At 42.5% G+C, this 25,873-nt stretch overlaps 1 protein-coding gene across 6 annotated transcripts in view; it reads right to left on the bottom strand.

Annotated features, from left to right (window-relative positions):
* Positions 1-25,873, bottom strand: part of NFATC2 (nuclear factor of activated T cells 2) — a gene marked incomplete at its 3' end in the record, with an annotated part of 141,388 nt that overhangs the window by 13,264 nt on the left and 102,251 nt on the right. The window contains exon 10 of one of the 6 annotated variants that reach the window (XM_082225894.1): positions 3,035-3,123. The exons of the other annotated variants lie outside the window; for them this stretch is intronic. Within the exon in view, the coding sequence (XP_082082020.1) occupies positions 3,080-3,123 (44 nt within the window). The remainder of the gene's footprint in view (positions 1-3,034; positions 3,124-25,873) is intronic. 6 annotated transcript variants of the gene reach the window in all.

Here is a 25,873-nt window from a genome sequence, read left to right on the forward strand (position 1 = left end):
TTTGAAACACGTTACTGTATTAGTGAGCTGCATTGCTAAATCTGAAGAACTGCAGATTTCGAACGGTGGCTGTTTTTTCAGTTTGTGTGTTATTTCAGAAAGTGCTTACTAGCCAGGTTCACCTTTAAATGTGAGCTGATTTCTAACCCATCTCCAGCAACAGCTCTATCCATTTCAGCACCTCCCAAAAGAACCATAAATGTGGCTTGTACTGCAACCAGCCAGCTTGCCCTGAAGCTCTTATGGCCTCTTCATCATTTATTGAAAGCAGAACAGGTTCATTAATACCACACCAATTTAGTTGTGTGAATTTTGCTTAAAGACAGCATGGCAAATTTTAAATCTGTCGATTAAATTTGTCCTCTTCCCATTTTATCATTGAGGCTGAGATAAAAATGTAAGAAAACTCCTGTTGAATCAGACCAGCGGCCACTTAATCAAGTATCTTGGTTTCCCAGAGTGGCAAGGAGATGCCTCCAGGAAGCCCCAAACTAGGTCTCTCCTGCCTGTTCCCCTAGAGAATGTTCAAATTCCCAAAATGAGGGGTGCCAAAAAGTCATAACATGTCTTGGGAATTCAAAAGATATTTTGGTTTAATTGATGTAATTGAGTTTTGCTTGGCAAAATTGAACAGAAATTATTAAAAAGGATTGTGAAGTACTTGCAGTTATATTAATAATATTTTTAATTATTTTGATTACCATTTAGAATTACCTGACATTTTCAGAAGGTAAAATTAAAATTCTTTGGTTTTTCACAAGCAGTTTATGTGCTTCTTTCATCACGCGTAGACTTAGGAAGCTAATTGTTGTCCAATCACAAAAATAATAGCAAATTTGAATCACTCACAGAACTGTCACTGAAGAAATTTGCAAAAATTACGTTTCACCCCTTAAAAAGCCATGTCCTATTCCCCCACCCCCACCCCACCAGAAACCAGTACAGTGGTACCTCAGGTTACAGACACTTCGGGTTACATACGCTTCAGGTTACAGACTCCGCTAACCCAGAAAAAGTACCTTGGGTCAAGAACTTTGCTTCAGGATGAGAACAGAAATCGTGTGGTGGCGGCGCAGCAGCAGTGGGAGGCCCCATTAGCTAAAGTGGTACCTCAGGTTAAGAACAGTTTCAGGTTAAGAACGGACCTCCAGGACGAATTAAGTTCTTAACCGGAGGTACCAATGTATTCATTGAAATGCATACACTGTAAAGGGCATCTAGACTCACTGGCTTCCTCTTCTCTATACTAAATTTGGTGAAAAATAAATAAATTTGAAGATGGCTTAAAGATCTTTACAAATGAGATCATTTTTGGAAATGTCCTCTCTTGCCCCTTACCCTTTCTCTCCCCACCCCTGCCATTTTCCTCCCCTTTCCTGGTGCTAAACATGGTTCGATATTTAATGCATGCTTAAGCAGCCATGGTTAACCCAAACCATAGTTCCATTGTAAACCAAAGGTTGAAGGTCACAATAGAAGTGATGGCAGCAGCTATGCAATGCATCCACCCAGTTCATGCATAAAGCAGGAGCGAGGTGTCCACTTTATATCTCAAAAAGGGATTTGCAGGTGAAGAGAACGGAATCTTCCCTCATCCCTCACCTTACTTCCAGTGCTTGAATTATAGGAGTCTCTGAGCAGAATCCTCTTACCAGGGGCAGATTTAGGTTTGATGAGGCCCTAAGCTACTGAAGGTAATGGGGCCCTTTATATGTCCAGCTGTCCTTTGTCAACAACAAATTGTCACTGTTTTTTGTGTTGAATATATATGGTAATTTATGGACCTAATAGGTATAAACCCCACAGCCCGGCACAGCTGTATATAAAGGCAAAGGCAACAATGGGGTTGCGGCACTCATCTTGCTTTCAGGCCGAGGGAGCCAGCGTTTATCCACAGACAGCTTTCCAGGTCATGTGGCCAGCAGGACTAATCCGCTTCTGGCACAACGGAACATCGTGACAGAAACCAGAGTGCCGGAAACGCCGTTTACTTTCCTGCCACAGCGATACCTATTTATCTACTTGCACTGGTGTGCTTTTGAACTGCTAGGTAGGCAGGAGCTGGGACAGAGCAACGGGAGCTCACCCTGTTGTGCGGATTTGAACCACCAACCTTCTGATCGGTGAGCCTAAGAGGCTCAGTGGTTTAGACCACAGCACCACCTGCATCCCTACAGCTGCATATAAGCCAGAGTTAACGTCCTTCATTGCAGCTCAGCTGCTGTTAAGCCCTGAAAAACGGGCGTTCTAGCAGAGTGGCAGGAGAAGGACCAGGCAGGGGGATGTACAGCGGATCCTAACTCCATTCAGCTTGGTTATGGCAACATGTGGAACTTGCACTGATAAAATGGGGTGTGTTTTCCATCTGCCAGCCTAGCCCTGAGTGGATTATGGAATTGGTGCAATTTATGATGGTTTCCTATATTTAGGATTGCTCTGTAATTTATCAGCAGCTGGATCGAGCCCCTAGTGTTTGGCAAAAGAACCTGAAGTTAATCTGCTATATAGCTTGCATTCTCGTTTCTGAACTATGCTGCAGATAAGATACACACCATACGGCACGGCTTGCTCCAAGCAAATTATTCCTTCTGAAATCAACCAGATTATTATTATTATTATTATTGTACACAAAATGAGCACAGCCAGAGAATTAAGAAACCAATTGCACAGAAAAGTCCCCATAGGAAAATGATGCTAGAGATGGGGCAGCTTGAGGAGCAGGGGCCACATTCATTTTTGAAACAGGCAAATGCGTTTGAAATACCTGGAAAACTCCAGACCCCAATGCTTCAAAAACAAGAACAGCTAGTGTTGGTAAATATCAATGATTTTTAAAACACAGCATGCGATATGTCACAGCCCTGCCACCCAACCACTTCCCTACCCACCAAATACTATATATTTCTACAATTAACCTTTCAACCAAAAACAAACCAAACCAAACCAAAATGACATTGACAAAAGAAACCCAGTGAAATCAAACAAAATTTAAGAAAATCTGCAGCTAGACAAAAGTCAGGAAAATATCAATTACCTTGGACTTTGATTGCTTGGTTCAAAAAAGCACAGTCATTCTGCCTCATATAATGTTTTGTATCCAGCTAAGGTGTGTGTCTATCAGCTCTGAAAAAGATTTGCAAAACCATTTTTGAGAAAGAAATGTAACCTTTGACCCTGTTGAAAGGTCAAATGTTACAATGCTTGCTTTCTGTTGCACATTAAATGCTATCACATGAATTGCTTCCCTACACACCCCTGGACCAACTAACCAGCATCCACACGAAATGTTTCACTTGCAACAGCTGGAGGTACATTTGAAGTAACTTTCTCATGTTTTCATGTTTGACGTACAGTACTCTAACCAGGATGCAAATTCCATGAGAGCTCAGTATTAATAGGCAGTCTACAACAGGCGCATCCTTTACGTTCTAGAAAAGATTGCAATGTAATTTTCCCAACAGGTTCATGGAAATAGTTCATTTATATATGTATGTGCACACATGCCTTAAAGGTGAAAACCTACTGGGCAATATTCAAGATGTTCCATGTGAATACAGGTAGGTAGCTATGTTGGTCTGCCGTAGTCGAAACAAAACAAAATAAATAAAATAAAATTTAAAAAATCCTTCCAGTAGCACCTTAGAGACCAACTAAGTTAGTTATTGGTATGAGCTTTTGTGTGCATGCACACTTCTTCAGATACCATGTGAATACAGTCCACTAAAGCATAATCTGCAAACAGCTCTGTTTTTACAAACTATATGCTGCCATGAAGACTAGCACCTTGGTTTATTATCTGGATGTTAGGCACACAGGGTAGAATCTAAGTCATATTCAGAGTAGACCCCCTGCCCCCGAAATCAATGGATTTAAGTTAGTCATAACTACTCCCTCAGTTTCACCTGATGTACACAATCATTCTCCATCATGAGTATAGTGCCTAACCTTAGTCACACTGCAAGTGGCACAAATCATATATGGAAGAGGGCGGGGGAATATTTCTGCTCCGGACATTCATTTCTACATTTTATAACCTACCAAGAAAGAACTGCGGGGGGGGGGGGAATCTGAAACGTACAAGTCTTTATTAAAGTTCTCATCACATGGCCTCAATTCAATATTGTTTCACTTTTCCAGTCAGACCTCATTAAAGTCCCACCGCACAGTATTTGCTTTGACAGAAACATTAAATGACGTATTAGTATAATAACGCATTGCCATCCATAAATGCTCTTTGCTACTGCAGTAGAATTTTCTTCAGTGTTTCCCTTTCCAGACATCTTCGTTCAGTCAATAAATGCAACTGCCACTTTTCAAAAGGGCTGCCTGGTCCCATTGCCTAAAAATGACACCTGCCGTTTTGCTTTTTTTAAAGAATGGCCCACAGCTTCTCCACCGACCCTTTCACTTTAGGACCTTTTAAAAGCAGGGACTACCCCAGGCACAGGCAAACTCAGCCCTCCAGATGTTTTGGGACTACAACTCCCATCATCTCTAGCTAACAGGACCAGTGGTCAGGGATGATGGGAACTGTAGTCTCAAAACATCTGGAGGGCCAAGTTTGCCTATGCCTGGACTACCCCCAAGCCGCTGGCTATTCTTGCTGCTTTTAGAGGCAATATGGGAATCCTTAGACCTGGGACCAAACTGTGACCCTTTCTGCCTCTCCATCTGACCCTCAGGACCCTTCCAGAACACCCCTTCCTCAGCCACACACCCTCTTCCCAGGTAACCACTCTCAGCGCCCCTGCTTCTCGCCCTCCGCAAATAAATTGTCCCTGTCTGGAATGTGTCCTTGGTCTCAGATAATGCTTCCTTGTTGAATGAATGGATGATAGAGGGGTGTGTGAACAAACTAGCCTACTGTAAATAATACAACAAGAACAACAACAACAATTTTATTATTTATATGCAGCTCATATGACTGGGTTACCTCAGCCACTCTGGGTGGCTTCCAGCAAGATATAAAAACACCAAAAGTCGTGTACTTATCCATCTCCTTAACATGTGATGGGTGGATGCTCCACAGGGCGGTTTCCACTACCAAGAAGGCCCTCTGCTTGGTTTCCTGTAACTTCGCTTCTTACAGTGAGGGAACTGCCAGAAGGTCATTGGAGGTAGACCTCAGTGTCTGGGTTGATTCTTCTTCAAGTATACAGGGTTGAAGCTGTCCAGGGCTTTAAAGGTCAGCACCTTTAAATTTACATTGGCTGCCCCACTTCCTTTTGCTTCTGGTCCCACCTACCATTGCCACATGGACCCAGAAGGTGACCCAGACAGGGATTTGGCCCTCAGTGTGACAAACTTCCTCTAAATGAAGTTTAGCCACAGAGGGAGAGGGTGAGCTTCCCCAGTACTATCTCTCTAGAAAAGATGTGCCGGAACTGAGTTCCAGCAAGTTCCGGCTGCAAAAAAGCCATGAACTTCCCAGGTGCATCTAGCTGGCCAGGTACTGAACTACCAGAAGGCTGAATTTCATGCCCTTCTTTTGTTAAAAGCAAATAGGCTGGATAAAAATACTTTAACATAAAAACAAACACCTGTTCTTTGCCCGAGGAATCTAGGTCTCAAGCAGAGTTCTTTCACATCACCTGCAATCTAATCCTCTTATTGGGAGATGCCAGGAATTCAGCTCTTCATGTGCTCTACTGATGGACTGCCACCCGTTCCCCAATGTCCCCAGGCAACTGGGAGTGAAGCAGAGGCAGAGAGGTTCGTTCCCAGCAAAGGGCCTCCTTATCCACACTCACTGAGTCACTGGTCTGCAAAGCCCCACTCTAGCTTGCTGTGCAAACGGCCAAGGCCCTGTCAATCATTAATGTCACACCTGAGCCTGCAGAGTGATTAGCTGAAAAGTCATTACATTTCTGATGGCCAGAGGACTTTCACACAGTTAATCAGTTAATGGGGGTACTGTGTGCATGCAGGCTGCTTAATTCCCTGGAGATCAAGTTACAGGGATAATGCTGTAAAGTAAATGTAGATTATAAGACAAAACAACAAATGGTGAGCAGGGACAAGTTTTATATTAAAAAAAAAAAAACCCAGTTACAACCCAGTCCTGCTTATGTTGACAGAGAAGTAAGTCCTATTGGGTTCAATGGGATTTCAAAGTTGTTGGCATCTGGCTGTTTTGGGAAACAATGGAAGAGTGTGCCTTTGTGAGTGAAGTCAAACTTTTGGAAGGTTACAGCGCCTACTGTGACTGTAGAAACCAATATGGAAGAGACATGTTTTGTTGCAGCTGGGGAAAGGGGACTTGCTTCTATATAACTGTGCATCAGAGTGCAGGTTTGGAATCAGAAGATAGAAGGAGCAGAGGTCCCCCACCCTTGCTGTAATTCACCAATTGACAACCTCAGGTGACTTTAACAAATGGCAGCCAGACTATCAGCGCATGACAAGCAGAGCAGCTGTTGCTAAAAAGCTTACTATCTAATGCATTAATAGTTTGTCCTATAATAGGTAGAATCTGAATAACTATAGGTTCATGGTGCCTTTTTGGATAAACATAGGAACCTTGAGTGCTGTGGAATTCTAGTGTGTGGCGTATACTATTTATTTAGCTTCAAACAATGAAGTAATCATCAAGTACAATTTTGCAAAAATAATAATAATAAAAAAATAATATGTAGCCAGATGGTTTTGGTTGATGGGGGTGGTGAAAGGAAAACCATGTGTGTCTGAGTCAAGCATTTGGCTATCCTAGCTAGTAAATTGCAGAGAACATATTAAATGGGTGCTTAATTTTAGTTTACACATGACTGAAGTCAGTGTGTACTCATTCACACGTTAGAATTTCTCAGGGAGCAGACACAAGCTTTCTAACTCGGGGAATCTGGTTACAGATGGGTAGCCGTGTTGGTCTGCCATAGTCAAAATAAAAAAATTCCTTCCTGTAGCACCTTAAAGACCAACTAAGTTAGTTCTTGGTATAAGCTTTCGTGTGCATGCACACTTCTTCAGATACACGAAAGCTTATATCGGGGAATCTGGTTAGCCTGAGAAAAGGAAAAAGAAAACCTACGGTTTTTGTTTCTGCTCAGAAACTTCACTCGGCTTCCGGGACGCTTCTTACAGTCTTGCTTCTGAAAAGGTTTCAGTTGATGCGAACAAGAAAAGAGAGCTTTTTGAATTGTGGTACCCAGATTACAAAACAGCCTCCCAGAAGAGGTACGTTTGCTTCTTCCACCTCCTGGTCCATTCCCTGCTTTTTAATAGGCATGAAAGGCAACGGGCTTCTTTTTTTCAGTCAACAATGTCGTGATTTTATTGCTTCTCTCTGATTCATATTGTTTTAATTATCTGTTCTTTTATTGTGCTGTAATTTTTATTGCTATGTTGTCTTATCTGGTTTTGCTGTTAGCTACCTTGTTCCAGCTTGTGCAGAAAGAAGCATTATTAAAAATAAATAACTGGTGGGGCACTCAGTGAATAGGGCTGAATCCAATGATACTTCTACTTAAGAGCAGATTCACTAAAATTAATGAACATAACTAACCTACTTTTCTTCTATTCTTTTTTCCTTCTTTTTGAATACTGTTTTACAGATGTGTAAATAATTATATGCATGAGAATAGGTAAAGCATTTGTATTCTTTATTTTTCCCCTCCCTTTCTTTTGGTTACATTTATCTATTTTCTTTTTGTATTTGGTTACTTGTATATTTTTTCTTTTTTGTATCTAATAAAATTTAATTAAAAACAACAACTAACCTATGTTCATTCATTTCTAAGTGCCAAACCAAGTAGAAATTAGTCTCGTTTATTACTTGTATGAAGCTGGGTGATCAAAGCAAGACGTGGTTCTATGTGGAGAAAGCTCAATTGGGTTGGAACTGCAAAGTTTTGTGTATAAGTCCATTTAAAATGGATTCCTCCTTCATCGCTATCCCATCCTTGTTAACAGAGGCGAAAGCACAATTTCAACAGCTCTTGAGATTGCAGCTCTCCCAACAACCATTGCAACACCGTTCACTCTCATAAACCTGAAAGCTAGTCCAATCGATACTACTGGTCTGCAACATATTGCAGATTAAGTGTGTACAATGGATATGGTGCTTTAAAGAGCAATTATAATAAAAAAGACAAGTCCCTGCTCTGAGGAGCTTAAAATCTAAATGCCAACAGTAGACTATACAACAGGAGAAAAAGGGAAATGAAGCAGGAGGGGAATTTATATAAAGGTGGTGCTAATGCATGTTAAAGGGACACGGGGGGCGCTGTGGGTTAAACCACAGAGCCTAGGGCTTGCCGATCAGAAGGTTGGCGGTTCGAATCCCCACGACGGGGTGAGCTCCCGTTGCTCGGTCCCTGCTCCTGCCAACCTAGCAGTTCAAAATTACCTCAAAGTGCAAGTAGATAAATAGGTACCACTCGGGCGGGAAGGTAAACAGCGTTTCCGTGTGCTGCTCTGGTTCACATGACATGGAAGCTGTACACTGGCTCCCTTGGCCAATAAAGTGAGATGAGCGCCGCAACCCCAGAGTCGGCCACGACTGGACCTAATGGTCAGAAGTCCCTTTACCTTTTAATGCATATTAGGGATGAGGGAGAAATTGGTTTGGTTCACATTTTAATGCAAACTTCCCCAATTTGCACTTTCCTGGATCAATACACAAACCAAAACACAGTTAGCCTTGAGCTATGGAAAGGCAGCATACAAATAAAATCATGTACAGTATGTATGTACAGTATTTTTTATTGAGCTATTGTTCTCATTCAGATGACTAGCTAAGTCAAACTACAGTTTTAGTATGGATGAGCTATGAGCTTCCAAAAAGGAGATCATGGTTGCTTTCCTCTTCTGCGGTTGTCATCTGCAGCACTGCACCCACAGGGTACAAAATGTTAGTACAGAAGGAGTGGGGCAACTCAGAGCAGAAAAAGTAGACCAGAATAGAAAGAGGTTCAACAGACCCTGCTCATTGCCATTCTCATACTGAAACTTGCAGCCTCCCAAATTGCATTTTTTTTAAAAGTCAGCTGTAAGAATCATGTGGTTTGGGCCTTATTTAAGTAGCCTCTCTTTCACTCAAGCTTTCAGCTAAGTCACAATATCACACCTGCACTCCATGACTGAGCTTTGGCACTGAAAACAGCATCAAAGACTCATGCCCAGGGCAATTCAAGCTCTGGTAGAAAGAAGTATATTTTTAGGTACAGAGGTGGTAAGACAACAACAACATAAAACCCTGTCAAAATCCCCCAAGGCTACCTTGCAATTAGAAGGGAACATGAAACTGGTACTGCAGCACGCCTCGCTGTCTCATAAACATGGCCCGCAACATATTGCAAAGAACGACACTGTGTTTAAGAGAAGAAGAGGAAGAAATGTTCGGTGTCAGAAACTTTCAGTATGAGCAAGTGACACTGACGGTAATGCCCTAGGTTTGGAGGTGAAAAGGGTGCCGATTAAAAGCAACCTGCTAGGCACACTTTTGATTTTACAGTGGCTGGTGTGAAAAACCCATAGCTTTGTAAGGGTTAAGAGGATCAATGAAAATTGAGGTTGGAAACCGAAGAGCCTGTTGGGAATGCCAAAGGAAAAGTTGTTTCTCCAATACTCTGTTCCATCTCTTTCCCCTGCACTTTTTCTTCATTGGGGTAAAGTTGAGGATTCCTGCTTGCAGTGACATACCATGGGTTGCCGGTGCCTCAGGGCAAGTGTTGCACCCCCTGGTGGACTGGGCAGCTGGCGGGAGACGCATCCCCCCCAGAAGCTCCAGAAGGCAGCAAGAGTTCAGCCATGCAGCCTTGATGAGGGAGCCTGACATGGGGACTCCACTGCCTGCTTGACTTCACTGAATGAAGAGCTGTTCGCTGGTCATACAATCACAGCTGATTTAAAACAGGACTTACTCATTCATACCTATGCAAGAATGGGATCTTTTTAAACTTGATTCTTTAGTAAAGAACAAAGCCATCTTGGGAAAGCATAAGAGGTATAGTAGTTTTTCTTTAGAAAGTAAAGGGTGTTTTGATTGAAGAATCACTGTTTTGGGTGTGCACACCCATCTCACATTTGCCTTTGGACTCAACTAGGTTTTCAGAAACATTTAACAACATCTGACTGGTCAGAGGCAATAGCACATCAAAAGAAAAGCATGAGCGAAAGCAATGACCCTTTCAAGGCATTTTCAGCTGTCTCAAAAACAGTTATCTATCGTTCTAGTGTGCATACTAAAAGTGTTGTTTTCTGAACAGCATTCTTCCCCCCATTTATTACCCCCTCTTTGAGCTATAATTAGGGAACAGCTGGACATAAAAAATCTGGAGTGAAAATGCACTTGTTGCAAGCATACTTCAGAAAGTATCCATTCTTAAGAATGTTGTTACTAAGGTGATCTGCAGAGGATTGCTTGGTTGAAAAGGAGAAACGGAGGGTTTCCATACAAATTTTGATGGGAAAGAACAGCAAACCAGCTGTAAATTCAAACTAACATTCCCCTGTAACTCATAGTTCTGCAGAGACTTGGCTGTAGAAATCTGTACACACTAGGAATCTGTTAACAGCTGGATGCAGGCTGCAATGGTATGTCCCAGTGCAATGCACTCTGCAGTCACCTATTTGCAGCCAACAGTAGTCAACTATCTTCCAGACTTGGAATTACCTTCCCTGATTGCCTGCCCAAGCCAAAAATGAAAAAGGAACGTCCAAAACACAGTTGAAAAATGCTTGGCAACCAAGCAAATCCATTTAGGGTGACATAAAACCTTAGTTTATGAGACGTGGACAGGGACCTCATATAGTCTGTGTTTTAAAATCAAAATTATGGGTCAACAAAAGTTGAATTCCGCAACCTGTATAAATTAGGCAAAGTATGGTAAGTTGATCTGCAGATCCAGCTGTTGTTCATGATTTATTCTGCTTCTGCAGTTCATAAGGAGAGTCACAGAGCTACACATGGGGCTGATCGCCCATTATTCCTGCTTTCAGATCACTCTGGATTCTGAGATTCCACTGGACAATGCCCACACATAAGAACTAAAACCTGCAAGCTTCCAAAGAAAAATGGTAAACACTGGGATCCCGAATTTTTAGTGGATGGAGAACAGGTGCTGATTTGATTTGAGGATTCCCCCACCTCTCTAAAGGACCCATTTATTTATCAGAACAGCTAATTTCTCCCCACACACCTTTTGTTTGGGCTGCAGTCTTTGCCATGGAGTAGTGCCTTCACTTTTGCATTGATCTCTTTGACTCTGGATTGATAATAAAAGAATCACCTGCCTTCATACTAACTTTTCCAAAGACTCCGTTCTTCCTCTGTTTTGAGCCTCAGAAGAATAGCAAGCGTGTACCCAGGAAAGAAACTCTTTAGCTATGGTGCCTAATATATTCTCTAGGGAGGCCTCTCTGATCCCACTGCTGCCCTGTTTAGACAGGAAGCTTTGACACATTTACTTCAGGGAACTTTTGCAGATTATTGCTCTTGGTCCTACACTTCTGCTGCCTTTTTAGCTCTTTTTATTCTGCTATATTTGATCACTGCAAACTGATATTTTCTTCATGTATTTCCATTGCTCTATTGCTGCCTTGAATATTCTTTAGAAAGGCAGTTGTAAGTTTTGAAGAGAAAGAAAATGACGTAATAATTAATGTGTCCTGTCCAACACAAACTGTTTAGCTAATTGCCTTATGGCTCAGTCACACATTCACATCCTGGAACTGGCAGACCTGTGATCAGAAGAAGCTGCTGAAATGGATAAGCTTGACATCACTATTTCAGAAAATTCCATTCCTAGCTAGAAAAGAGCAGAATGGGGCAAGGCTGGCAACCAAGAAGCCCATTGGAAGCCAGTGGTGTCAATCACAATTTTGTCCTTCATGGTGGTTGGCCACTAAAGTATAATGGTTCCTGGTGGTAATTCCTGACCCAGCTTTGAATTGGTGATATAGATGATGATGTTTCACAATTATTCTCATGAGCACTGCGGGGAGAGGAAATCACCCCAATTCTCCATCAAGTAATGAGAAGATACATTGCATCAGAAAATTATCAAAGGGGACAGAAAAGTTCAGAGAAACTCTGTGAAGTGCAGGTGGGGTTTGGGGTCCCTCCTCCCCGTGCCTTACCTGACTTTTAAATTGGCCAGTGAGTGTTTGTGAGTGAATTTCTACAGAAATTCTACAGAACATCTCTGGTCTGTACTGTGCAGCCTTCCTGGCTGCTTTTGCTTCCTGAAAACATTGGCTGGAATTTCCTGTAAGCACAGGAAGGTGGGGAGACTGCGTACTTTCCACCTGCCAACACAGCCATAGCTAGGTGATCTTGCGCCCCTGGCAGAACTGTCCTGATTGCGCCCTCTAGCCATGGACAAATTTGCTCTTCTTTCTGCCTCTCCTCTATCCCCCCATTCAATTCACCCTCAAATGAAAACCATTTCTTATGAGGCAATAATAAATATTTATGTTTATGGACATATTTTAGCCGATTTTGCTCCCCCCATTGCCTGTGCCCACCTCGCCACCCCCTAGCTATGGCCCTGCCTGTCAACTGTTCATTTGTTCTTATTTTATTTTATTTGTAGTGATGACCTGTCTCATTTTAAGGCATTTGGTGTGGATTTGCTTTTTAAGGTAAAAGGAAGAACTTCCCTTAACAACAAAATCTGTGAGCCAGTCTTCCCAATTTCTGCATTGAAATTCAAGCTCAGGTGAATACATCGTTCCTTTTTTGAGTTTTCTTCCAGATCAGGAAGTGCAAGCATTAGAAAGCAGAGGACTGCAGAAATATTTCATAACAAGAAAAGAAGAAAACCACCCATGACCACCTTGCATTTATATGGCATGCTCAACTCTGCAGCCACCAAAATTCTAAAGAAATTCTTAAGTGCCCTGCAAAAAAAGGTAGAAAAATTGAAAGCTCTTTCTCAGAGGAAGAAAACTTCCAAGAAACTGGAGGACAGTTTTCAGCACAGAACTAATTCTCAGAACTCAACTCCCCCAACTCTACCACTGACTTGTGTTGGTCTGTCACTGCACAAAATAGTTGTTTGAGTCTGTATACTTTTCATAACATCGAAATATTATGTTGTAATTTTTCCTGGTTGCTTTCTGAACCACCCACTACGATTTGGCATGTTGCTGCAGGAGGGCAGCACAGAAACAAACCCCCTGCCCCAAAGCAGAAGGGCTAAGGATTGTATTTTTCCTTCCTTCCTCATTTCTTTCATTTTTAAAAATGTCATCTGCAACCAGCTGTTGAGAATTTGGAGCTCATCAGGGCTTTGTTTGCTTCCTGCGGTTCAGAATTGTGAGGGCTGCTTCCATTCCTCGGCAGACCAAATACCCCTCATGAAGCAAAGAGTGTCCAGGATGTCGACGCTGGGGCTGCTAAGTTGTGCACATCACAGAACAGCTGGGACCATTTGTCAGAATGTTGTGCATAAGTCAATACCCAAGATTCACAAGCAGGAAAAGCGATTGCTACAGATTCACTTTGACTGACTATATGATGCAAATGACTTTATGCATATGTCGTTAGATTAGCTGATGAAATAAATCAGTCATGCCCATTCTGTAGCCCAGCTGACAACAAGCCAAAGCAGGCCTGTGTGAGCGATCTGCAGTGGACTCACCACTCACCTGTGTAGCTTCCAGCACTCTGGCCAGGGAATTAAGTTTTTAACAGGGATTGATACCTTGCAACAGCGTGTCAGCACCCTGGCCATCATTTTGCACTGGGGTATTGCATTGCAATAATAGGGCATTGTGGTAGTTCAGGGTTGGTACTGGGGGGGGGGGGGAGAGACTTACAAGGGAGCTTCCTTTTTCTAGGGAGAGGAGGAAAAGAAATTTTCTGAAAAAAATGCTAAAGCACTTTAGCGCTTAGAAACGTGAAAGCAATTTTCAGCACTGTGCATTTCATAGAAATCTCAATCCCACCCCACTTTGATTCCATATTAATTATTTTTAAGTTATGTTGCACTCCTGCCCAATAAAGAGATCTGGTGTAACTTTAAAGCCTATGTATTCTTCTGCCAATATAAGCTTTTGCTTCTACTAAAAGAATCAGTACCCTTTCCTTAAAACACACACACACACACACACACACACACACACTAAGATACCCAGAAGTGGAATGCACTCTGGGTGCAATGCTTTAAGGAAATTGGTCAAATGGAACTTTATAAAAAATAAAAATAAAAATCATGCCATAGGCTAATGATGAAAGTGGAAACTTTATTTTTCCTTTCACCTGGAAATAAAAATATTCTTCTTTTTTTTTTTAAAAAAAAGCCTACTCCTGTGCTCTTTAAAAAGTAAAATAGAGCCCCCTCTGAAAGCAGAACTGGGTAATTTATTTATTTTTTATATATATAACATGCCACATTGATTTCATGCTATTTTCCACGCTCAGAAATAGGGTTTTGCAATGTGCCTTCTGCAGCACAGCTTGAACTTCAGGCAAGCCTATCAGGAAGGAGGAGGAGGAGGAGGAGGGATCCGAAATGTGTAGCCCAGTCCAAAAGATGAAAACACTACTGCTGTTTATAGAGGGAAGCCCAAGTCATCAGTCCAAATGAATTCCTGCGCTAATCCATGCAGACTTCATGTTTTCCACCAGGCCTGGCCACTGTAAAGACTATCTTTAGGAGGCGGCACACACTGTGTTTGGAAAGAAGCCCCTGGAAAGTTGAGGGCGTTTATGCCAGCTTGGCAGGGCTTCACTTTGGGTATGGAAAAAAAGAAGAAAAAAAGAATGCTCTCTCCTGGGTTCCCCCCACAGAATTCGAGGATCTCAATCCAGATCAAGATGATGCCAAAAGCATCAACAACACAAGGCTTTCCCCAGCTGTCCCAGGCCAGCCTTCACAATGGTTTCCATAGAATTTGTTTTGCCATCATAACAGATCTAGCAAGACGCTACAGTGTGCTTCGCATTCTCGAGGCAAGAAATTTTAACTTCCTGGACTGTGGAAGTGATGGCTAACACTGCAATATGAAGGGCATCTTGGGGAGTAACAAACAAGGTCCCTGCCCCAAGAAGCTTACAGTTCAAAATTTGACACACAAATAGGCTACAGTGAGAGAGGAAAGGATAGAAGCAACAGCATCCTTTCAAAGGATGGTTCATGCATTTCCAATGTTTTACAGGGAGGAGAATTGTGACCCAGTGAGCAAAAGGAAAAGGAGGATTCGGGGTAGATAAATGAAGCATTGTCAGTGGAAGACCAGGAGGAGAGGAAATGTAATGATCTGTGAAAAGAACATATAGTGGTACCTCAGGTTACATACGCTTCAGGTTACAGACTCCCAGAAATAGTGCTTCAGGTTAAGAACTTTGCTTCAGGATAAGAACAGAAATCGTGCTCCGGTGGCGCAGCAGCAGCAGGAGGCCCCATTAGCTAAAGTGGTGCTTCAGGTTAAGAACAGTTTCAGGTTAAGAACAGACCTCCAGAATGAATTAAGTACTTAACCCGAGGTACCACTGTACACGAATTATATTGGGAGGAAATGCTCTGCAAAAATTGTGTATATTAGGCAAAAATTGCTTATAAAAGTGTGTTTTAGAAGAAATTCACACTAAGAGGCAGATGAGGACTTTTTTTTTTTTAAGCCAACTGGTGTGGAAACTGAAGTTAAGATTGGCAAAATGAAAAACGGAGAGAAATTGATACTGGCAGATTTGCCTATACCCAATTTCAGCACACAATGGCTGCTGACGTCAGGCTCTTTCCCTCAACAACAGCCTGAGCAAAGCAACACAAAACAGGTCCAACATGGGGGCCAAAGGGGGAGGCTGCGTTTCCTCCTAAACCTCCTCTCTCTCTCTCCTTCATTTGCTTCAAATCATCCCAATTAAACCTAGCTGGGTTCGGTGCGCAGCCGAGCATCTGTGTGTAGCAACATGAGTTTCCTGCCATAAACCAGACGTGCACTGCATGTATCGCTCACTGCATGCAAAAGAGGAAATGAATGTCTTGATCTGTTCGCCACAATATTGCTGAAATGCTAGTAAATATTATGGTCTAGCTGTGATTAAAGGCTTGAGTTATTTGCACTGCCAGGTTGGGTGGGGGGAGAAACCGTCTCTACATACAAACAAGGAGGAGAGAGGGTGGTTTTAATGACTTGTGGAACACAGGGAACATTTTTACTTAGAAGGTCAAGCTCTGGAGAAGCCTTTCCAATAGCAATAATACTTTCCTGATGGACTAGATGCAGGGGTCAGCAAACTTTTTCAGCAGGGGGCCGGTCTACTGTCCCTCAGACCTTGTGGGGGGGGCCATATTATACTGGTATTTTGGAAAAAAATATATGAATGAATTCCTATGCCCCACAAATAACCCAGAGATGCATTTTAAATAAAAGCACACATTCTACTCATGTAAAAACACCAGGCAGGCACCACAAATAACCCAGAGATGTGTTTTAAATAAAAGGACACATTCTACTCATGTAAAAACACACTGATTCCCAGACCATCCGCAGGCCGGATTTAGAAGGCGATTGGGCCGGATCCAGCCCCCGGGCCTTAGTTTGCCTACCCATGGACTAGAAAGACCACTATTGCTGGGTCTGCCCCCAGTGATAGCACTGAACACAAGAAGAGCCCTGGTAGATGAAGCTATAACCTAGTAAAATTCAGAGTACTCATTCCCATACTGGCCAGCCACTTTAGAAAGCAAAAATCCTCTCCCACTGTAATCAGTGGCATGCTGATTCTAAACATGGATGCTGCATTTGGCTACTATGACTCATACCCACTGACAGACTTATCCTCCATTAATTAATTTAACCTCCTTTTAAAGCCAGCTAAAGCCAATGGCTATTGCCACATCTAGTGGGGAAGAAATGCACATATTAATTTTGCATCATGTGAAAAAAATACTTTCTTTTGTCTCTCTGTTGGTTTAAATTAAGTGGCCCCAAGTCCTAGGATTATGGGACAGGGAGAATAAAGTTCTCTTTATCCAAAGTTATTGTTAATTAAGGTTTTATAAGTATTACAGAATTCAAAACACATGCAATGTTTAATAGACGTCTATTATTTCTATGGAAGGAGGAATCTGTCAATTTCAATTTCTCTCAGTTACTTATTTTCCCAACCTGGTGTTCACACTTTGCCCATGTTAGTTTGCAATTCTTTTTTTTAAAAAAAAAAGCCTGCATGGAATTTTGCATGCATGATTGCACAAATTTCTCTTAGCACATATGTATCTGCATAAAATTTTGTGCAATAAAGTGGTTTTTCCAGCAGTTTCCTCCTACACAATGCATTTATACATGCTATTTTCACTAATATGAATTGTGAATTTTTCTATTAATTTTTGGGTCACAGAACTGCATCACAACACTTGGAAAAGTGGAAATTTTGAAGGATGGTGTCTCGGTTTGCATTATCGTTGGCGCAAAATTGGTGCGTTTACATTAAAATACGAACCGAATGACTTTCTTCCCCATCATTAATTATCTCTTCCTTTTAGCATTGTTCTGCAAACTAAAAAAACCACAAGATAAGGTACACTTTCCTAACACAGAAGGTGTTCAAAGCGCTTGATCGTTCTGGTTGCCCTGTTCAATATGGCCTCTTATCCATAATCATCAACCAACACTTTTCACTGGTTTCCCAAGTGCCAAAAGACTAGTGACAGCAGAAGGGATTAGAGACCATGCAAGGCCCACGGAGTAGCCTTACAGTTGTACGCCTTCCTTTCAAACATCTCTGGGCCTAGGGCACTGTGCAAGCTACCATAGATAAGAACAGCCTAGTCCAGTGTCTGTTAGCTGCAACAGCTAAAGACCAAGGGTGGGAAATCTTTTTTTCCTACTGAGCTATAGTCTATCAAGTCAGATACCTCAGTCCATCTAGCTAAGTACTGTCTACACTGGCTGTCATCAGTTCTCCATGGTTTCAGGCAGGACTCTTCCAGTCCTACCTGGAAATGCCAGAAGTTCAACTTGGGACCTTCTCCCTCAGAGGTAATATGTGAAGGAGGGTGTTATGCTGCTGGTGGGCAGTCAGAGCTGGTGGTAGGCAGAGACTGGTGCCAAAAGCAGTCTCAGTCTCTATCTGTCAGAGGCTGGGCAGAGGAGGAATGGTGGAGACCACCTGCCCCTCTTGAACCTTCCAGGGAGCAGGAAGAGGAAGACAGTATGGATTTACAACAGTGTTTTGCGAGAGGTCACAGCTCAAATGTAGATGAAGGGGAAAGTTGGAAAATAATGGGAGAGGAGAGGAGGAGGAGGCACCAGGGGGGTGACAGCTGATGGACATGGTGTCTTTAGAAAGCATTCTAGACCACCACCACCCAAAAAACCCCAGGCAAGTCTTGAAAGTAGGAGAGTAAAGGGCTCAAAGACAGAGGGCACGTAGCAGCTCCCGTAGAAGTGAAGAATGAGGAAGTGGGAGAGATGGGGAGGGTGGAGATTCACTCGGGACAATGTCATTATCCAAGAGGTTGGGTTCTATAGCCTGTAAATATTGAATAGAAAAGGACGGTAAGAAGCCTTCCCTTGTCTTTATACTTTCCTGGGCAACAGGATGCTAAAAGCATCCTGACTCTCTATCCCTCTCTCTCTCTCTCTCTCTCTCTCTCTCTTTCTTCTTCTTCTTCTTCTTCTTCTTCTTCTTCTTCTTCTTCTTCTTCTTCCCCACATAAATTTACACAAATTTTTCTAGAGATATATCCTTTCCCCAGACCTGCTTCTTAGACCACCGCTGCTTCAGAAAAGCTGCCGTTGCAAGGGCTCCTCATGATGCCTTCTCCGCCTCCCATGCCAAACATCATGAATCACTCCGCTGCCTTAATCTTTTTTTTTACACACTTCATTGAAGGCATATGTGCCCACACAGTAGAGGGATTCACCTGAACCTCGAACCCAGCCAATACATATGCAAATCCCACTGGAGCTAAAAAGGTCTGTGTGCTTGCACACATAAGTGAGCAGAGGACCACGGCCTTAAATCCTGAGGGGAAGCAGCATATAGTAACCAGGTTCACCCCCCTTTCATTCAACAACTACCTATATAGGAACATACCATTGTACCAGGTCAAACGAGTTGTCCCTCTCAACCAGTACTCCCAGCTGCTGGTACCTGCTCTCCAGGGTCTCAGGTAAATGTCTTTCCCAGCACCTCTTACCAGGTGCTTTTAACTGGAAGGGCCAGGAACTGAACCTGGGAGCTCCTGCATGCCACTGAGCTGCCAAGTCAGATATGTCTTCACTTGCATGCATTCAGATTCCTACAGCCACGGAAATTAGTACATTCAATCTGCACTGGCTTATGACGTTGGGTAGCGATCTTGTGCAAAAAGCCAACAATATATTACATATACAGACCGTATTTTTAGTCTGATGAGGTTAATATTGCACCTGGATTGCCCTCATCCGCTTGAGGCCAAAAGTAGCACTTTTTCATTTACTCACACGAGATATAACATGCTGCTGTTTGAGCTTGCTGTGGATGATTCCCTTAATCAAAAGTAGCTGTGGGAGATTAAGCAGAGGATTGGCTGTGGCAGGCAGTTTCACCCTTTCCCCATGTTTTCCATGCTCATAACCAACCGTCTCTACACATGGAGGAAAATATACAGGCTCCCATATCTTTTCCCTCAGTTTGGAAAAAGTAGCTGAAAGATGGTTTTGGAGGGTAGAATGACTGGAAGGGAAAGGGTTAATCAGCAGCTCCCCACTCCTGTTCATCTGCTTAAACCTTTAGCCTCCTGGGTGAATTTTTTTTTTTTTTTAAGGAGGAGGAAAGATACACACAACTGTGTGTCACTGCTAGCCTTAAGTCATCCTCACTCTTTCCATCGAGGTTTAAAACCATCCAAATAAACCAGCCCCAAATGAGACATTGCAAATGTCAGAGGAGTCATTCATACATCTCTCTCTCTCTTCTTGGTCCTATATTTGACTTGATTCATTCATAGATGATGAAGTAATTTTTTATTAAACAAAAAATACACATACACCAAAACCAACTTCAGCCATCTCACACTTAGGGAATGCTCAACCAGCCCTGTATAGAAAATCAAGAAAACAAATTCAAACTCCATGTATTCGATTGCATTTCTTAGTCTAGTTCAAATTACCTTGCATTTCTGCATGCAAGGTTTGGCTGCCTCCCTGGTTAATGTACAGATAGTATGTGTCTGTTATATTATGGAATGTCTCTTAGCCTTATTTCAAAGGGTTTTCCCACACTCCAGAACGCCATGAAATATAGAAGATGCTGCTTAGTTCAGAACATGCAACACAACTGAGACCAGGTTAAAATACTGTTGGCTTGAAGATTACTAAGGGCACTTCCGAGACTGCATATTTTCAAATGGGATTCAATCACATACTGGCAAACTCAGGTCACGCCATTAAAGCTGATACGGCGCTCCGGCGCAACACATCTGCTAACCAAAAAAGCAGACTTTTTGCAATAAGTAAAGTGACAGGAAAATAAATGCACTGGAAAGTGAGGATAACGATTGTTGCGCCTTATGTAACCTCCCAGTGAACAAATCAGAACACTCAATAAACAACCAAGCTTGTATAACGTCCCTGCAAAATTTCTGCAAACAAATCTGGATTAATTATCTATAAACAGGTTGTCTTGCACCTACAATTTTTATTGGGATTGTAGATTTATTTGCTTCAGAATGCTATCGTTTTAGAGTGGTATGAAATAGAACTAGCTCCACCATTCTGTTGATAGCTCGTCTCCCTATAGAATTCCTAAATATTTACTCCCAGTTTATTCCCTGAAACACTAGTGTATAGCATGCACAGATATGCATATTTTTTATTGAGGGGGAGAAATCAAATTTTTCCCATATTCAGAGCCCCCCCCCCAGCTATCCCTTTCAAACCTGTTACTGAATAGCCTTTGTCAGATCTCTCATCGTCCATGAATTTGTCTAGTGCCCCTGTAGAGCCCTCTAAGCCCGTGGCCACAGCCACATCTTGCAGCAATGAATTGCACAAGTTAATCATGCACCGTATAATGGAGAACTTTGGTTATGACCCCTTATGGCAGTGTTAACATTCTCGAGGCACCTTTTCTGTGAACTGGAATGCAACTCTCCGTATAGTTGAAAGGGTGGAACAGCCTCCCTTTCCCCCAACGGACCATTGCTAACTCCGACTGAAACAAAGACTTCAGACAAAACTCACAGAGCAAAAACCTAGTCTCCTGCAGTATTCTTTTACGGCTGCCTCCATCAGCAGGCACTGATGCTTCAGGGTCCAGGCTTTTGGAGGCAAGAGGACATCTGCTGTGGTTACTTTGCACTCCCGGGACAAGCAGCCCAGCCATAGCTATGACAAGTGCAAAGGGGAGAAATGCTTGCAAAAAGATGGGCAAGACAGTCAAGGTTCTGGAAAGGATGGAGAAGAAATGAAGAGTATGAACCAAAGTGGAAGCGCAACAAGAAGAAATGCACATGTGTGCTCCATTCTGATGACCCTACTAGATACATCTGGCAGAAGATATAACCCAAGGCTATACTTCTGAGAAGGTCCTGCATTCCTGTAGCAGAGAAAGAAAGGCTCCATGAAGTCTGAACTCTCTCTTGTAATGTCACAAAATGAGGAAAGCCATGCATGGTGAAGTTCTGACATTTTTGCAACTCTTAAATACACAGGATCCCTTTTGGAGACTGCATATGGCAATCCTGACCATGTAGGATTTAAAAGCAGACATATCTTGACTGATATCTGCCAACCCTAGCAATCAATGTAAGAAATATATTGCTTAAATCAGGGATAGCAACAGCACCCTGCCGCCAACTGTCTTCTACCCAGGGTAGACCCATTGAAATTAATGGGGCTAAGTTTGTCGTGTCCATCAATATCAATGGGTCTGCTAATGTTGACTACAACTCTGTGTAAGCATGGGCCTCAATTAACAAGAACAGCCCAAGGTGCTTTGTTACCTAAGTCAAAACAACAAATGGCACCCCGATACCCAGGTTGAAGTGTATAATACAAAAGGCCCCTCTAGCAGTAAAAAAATACAGCAATAATGAATTAAATAGCGAACAAGTTGCTCTCCTTTCACACCACACACAATCAACTTCCTGAGACAACTTGCTTCACTCTCCCCAATGGATCTCAAGCTCTAAGGATTTCCCTCCAACCTGCACAAATGGGTTCTCCATACCCTCCACCTTCTGAACTTAAGAAGGCCAGAAAAGGAAGGAGCGAGATTTAAACCAACCAGATGTTTCCTATGTGCGAATGCTGCAAAAGTACATGCTGTAATTTTGTGTTCATCGTTGTTCTTGCAGATGACTCAGTCCCTGGGTTGGTTCTAGACATACTCTTGGGTTTATTTGTTTGTTTGTTTCTCGTCTAATTGCAGATGGTAGATCAATCTGGTCTATAGCCCATCCAAACACTAGTTTCCTCGCTGCTGTATTTCTTTCTAGCCTAGTTCCTGTCTGGTTTAAACATTTCTCCAGAAATCTGCAGCATCCAACTTAAGAGAGTTGTCCTAGATTTGGTGAATAAACTTAGTCATGCTTTCATGCCAAATACAGCTGTGGGTAGATAGGAGGTTCCCCCTAACACACAACTATTCTTTAGAAAAGGGATTGGCAAAACGAGTGGAAAATTGGCGTGATTCACCACCAGGTAATTTCTTTCTCATTGCTTGCCTGCCAAGGGAGGGTGGGGGAAGCACCGGATGTTTTGGCAAAACATGCAGAGGTGGTAAAGCTCAGACTTTAAAATCTTTATATTCAGAAAATCAAGAATAGAATCCATCACCAAACTCTTGCCTCCGATGCACAGCAATAAAAGAGGGTCGTCTGTAATACGTATAAGAAAGGGTGCATCCAGGCTGTCACTCTTTTGAGAGGGACTCAACTTTAAATTTGCATAGCTAAAGTAGATTAAAAGGCTCTGTTGCCCAAGCACAGTAAATGCACTTTTAAAAAAAGAAGCATATTTTCGTGGTTTGGTAAGTGACAGGGAAATGCATAGTGAATGGCGGGATGAACAAATGACTAATGGGGAGATCTATAAACAGCATGAAAATAAATCAGGATAAATGCAGGATAGATGTCCCTTGTCGGATAACCGCCCCACAAACAAATCAGAGAAAATGCTCAATATAATCTAACTTCCACATAAGTTTTGTGCAAGATGAATGCCAAATAAACAGGTCATGTGAAGGGGCATGGAAACCATTTCCATACCACTTGTGCATCACATTTCATTGGCCACAGTTACGTCATCGTGCAGAGATATGGAGCGCCCACTGCTGCCTTGTCTCAAACTCTTACAGAGCAAAACTCCAATCTGTACATAAGGAACCCCCAGCCAGGTGTTCACTCTGTTTGTTTAAGCACAGGAATTGGACATTTACCAGCTGAAATTAAGCTACATTTGTACCCTTTTCAACTACTGGATTAGATTACCATCCATGCCGGATGATAAAACTGCCAAAAATGTGCTTCTTGGCGAAAGGCCCTATTACATTTAGTCAACCTAACTTTCAACTGGTCCCAAAAATTTGTCTCAGTGATTCAGACATCTGGCTTTTGGGTCAATTGCTTTATGGGTATCAGACCACTTGCAGCCAGAAACATTGTACACGATGTGTTTATTCGATGTGGCTTAGCTATTTTGGGCAAGGCTAAGGCAGCACCATAGTACGTTACGCTTAAATAACAAAACAGGTTTTAAAACTATTTAGTTGACATAGACCAATTCTTAGGCATGCTTTCACCCTTCTTAGATTCCAGCTAATGCCTTCCATATTGCAATAAAAGACAGTTGGAAGAACACGAGACTCTTAATCTCAGGGTTGTGGGTTTGAGCCCCATGTTGGGCAAAAGATTCCTGTATTGCAGGGGGTTGGACTAGATGGCCCTCAGTGTCCCCCCAACTCTACAATTCTATGAGTCTAAGTGCTATGCTTCAAAATCCTATACATGCACCCAGTGCTTTTTTGGGGGGGACACAGGGGTACGCATACCCCTAAACATTTTGTGAATCTAAGTTTGGCCTCACTGAGGGGCAGTATTTCAATGTGTATAGGAAAATGAGAGTATCTCTAAACATATTTTTTTTAAGAAAAAAAGGCACTGCACACATCTGGGAGAAAGTTCCACTGAATTCAATGGGTATTACTTCTGAGTAGGCATGTAGCCATTTGCACTGCACATATCTGTGAATAATTGGCAACAGTGCAATTGCATTTTGCAAATTCCTATGCTCTTTATATGGATCAATGTGAGATTACCGGGAGATTTCTGATATGGACAGCTGTTCTGTATTGATGCTGGATGTTTTTATTCAATCAAAACATTTATACTTGTTTACTACTGAACAAGTCGAAATACCTACGGCTACCTACCTGAATCTAATACTGAACAAGTGTGAGAGTACCTGTTGTTTTACTGTGTGTGGATGTTTCATACTATTCAAATTTTGTTCCAAGTGCTTACAAGTGGTTCTTAAGTCTTGTGGCTGCAACAAATAAATCAAACTGACATTTATTTATAAATGATTACATGGTATGTTTTGTCCAGGAGCTAAATTTTTGTAATGAGATTCTAAGCGGCTGCTGAATATGAATATGAGATTCAGTGGAAATGTGAGCATAATTTTTATGATGGTGGAATCTAGAAAAAAAAAGCTTTCAATTTTATTTCTTCTCCTAATATTTATTTTGAAAAGGCAGACTCTTTTCCTGACCAATATCTGTGTTAAAATTAATAGTGGTATTCAGGAGTTCACCTGAACATGCAAGGACTAAAGGCAGGGGCAAGACTCATGCGCTTCATGCTCCTCACCCCTGGTACCCAAAGCAAAGCCTGCAGGGAGCTTCTGGTTTCGTTCATTTGACATGAGCAGAACTCCCTGTGCAACTGGGGATCCCAGTAAAACAGGGTCTCTGATCACGCAGAGGAATCTACTAAAATTCAAGTGGACATGAGCAGAAACCCTATGCAGACTTTTCCATGCAACACAGGGAAAGTCAGTGGCTGATGGCCATGGGCAACATATGCAAGGATGTTAGAAGAGGGGCGTGTGGGCGCGCCCCTGTCCCCACATTTAACCCCTTGGGTTCAGGAGAATGTTTGATTGCAGCTAACAGTGAGAAATCGTGATGTGGTCGAGGTTAGCAATTCCTTGTTTAAGAACTCAAGTCCATGCAACGTATCACGATTACTTTGAAAACAAGTTAGGTAAGGTGAAAGCCAGTGTCAGGGATGGGGTGAGAGATAGTAGTAATAATAATTAAAGGAGGAGTCAGAAATTCATTATTTGTTGTTCTATGGAAGTGGTAGGGTTTTTTGTTCTGTCTCCCCTTAACATAGGAGGCTGCCTTATACTGAGTGAGATCACTGGTCCCATCCAGCTCAGTGGATGGGACTGGTATACCCCTCAACTCTCCCTATTTAATCGGGACATCCCATTTTTGGGTGCCATGCTTGCAAGATGCTTGCCCCGAAAGACACGAATTTTGGGGCGCCATGTTCTTGTAGGAGTCACCTGGTTCCCACGAGATTGTGGCCCTGAAAGATGCACATGGGGGGGCATGCTCTCACATGGGTCAAATGACTTGTGCGGGGGCAAGGCCCCGAAAGACCCACATCCTGGTTGAAGGGTATGGACTTGCAGTGGCACTCCATAATTTTAGACAGGTGCCATTCCCAGCCCTACCTAGAGATGCCAGAGAGTTAACCTGGGACCTTCTTCGCATACAGCAGATGCTCTGCCACTGAGCTCTGGCTGTTCTCCTAAACTGGGAGAAAGTAAGGGGGGGGAGGAATATGCCACCACATGAAATAGCAGCAGAACACCAGTCACAGACACTGCTCCAATTTGCTGCAGAATGGCCGAATAGGAACAAGGTGACATCATCATTCCCTGGGCATTCTTAGAGGGGAAAAGATGGCTGCTCACATTGGCC

This window comes from Podarcis vaucheri (assembly GCF_965113315.1).
Source record: "Podarcis vaucheri genome assembly, chromosome: 6".
Lineage (NCBI taxonomy): Eukaryota > Metazoa > Chordata > Lepidosauria > Squamata > Lacertidae > Podarcis > Podarcis vaucheri.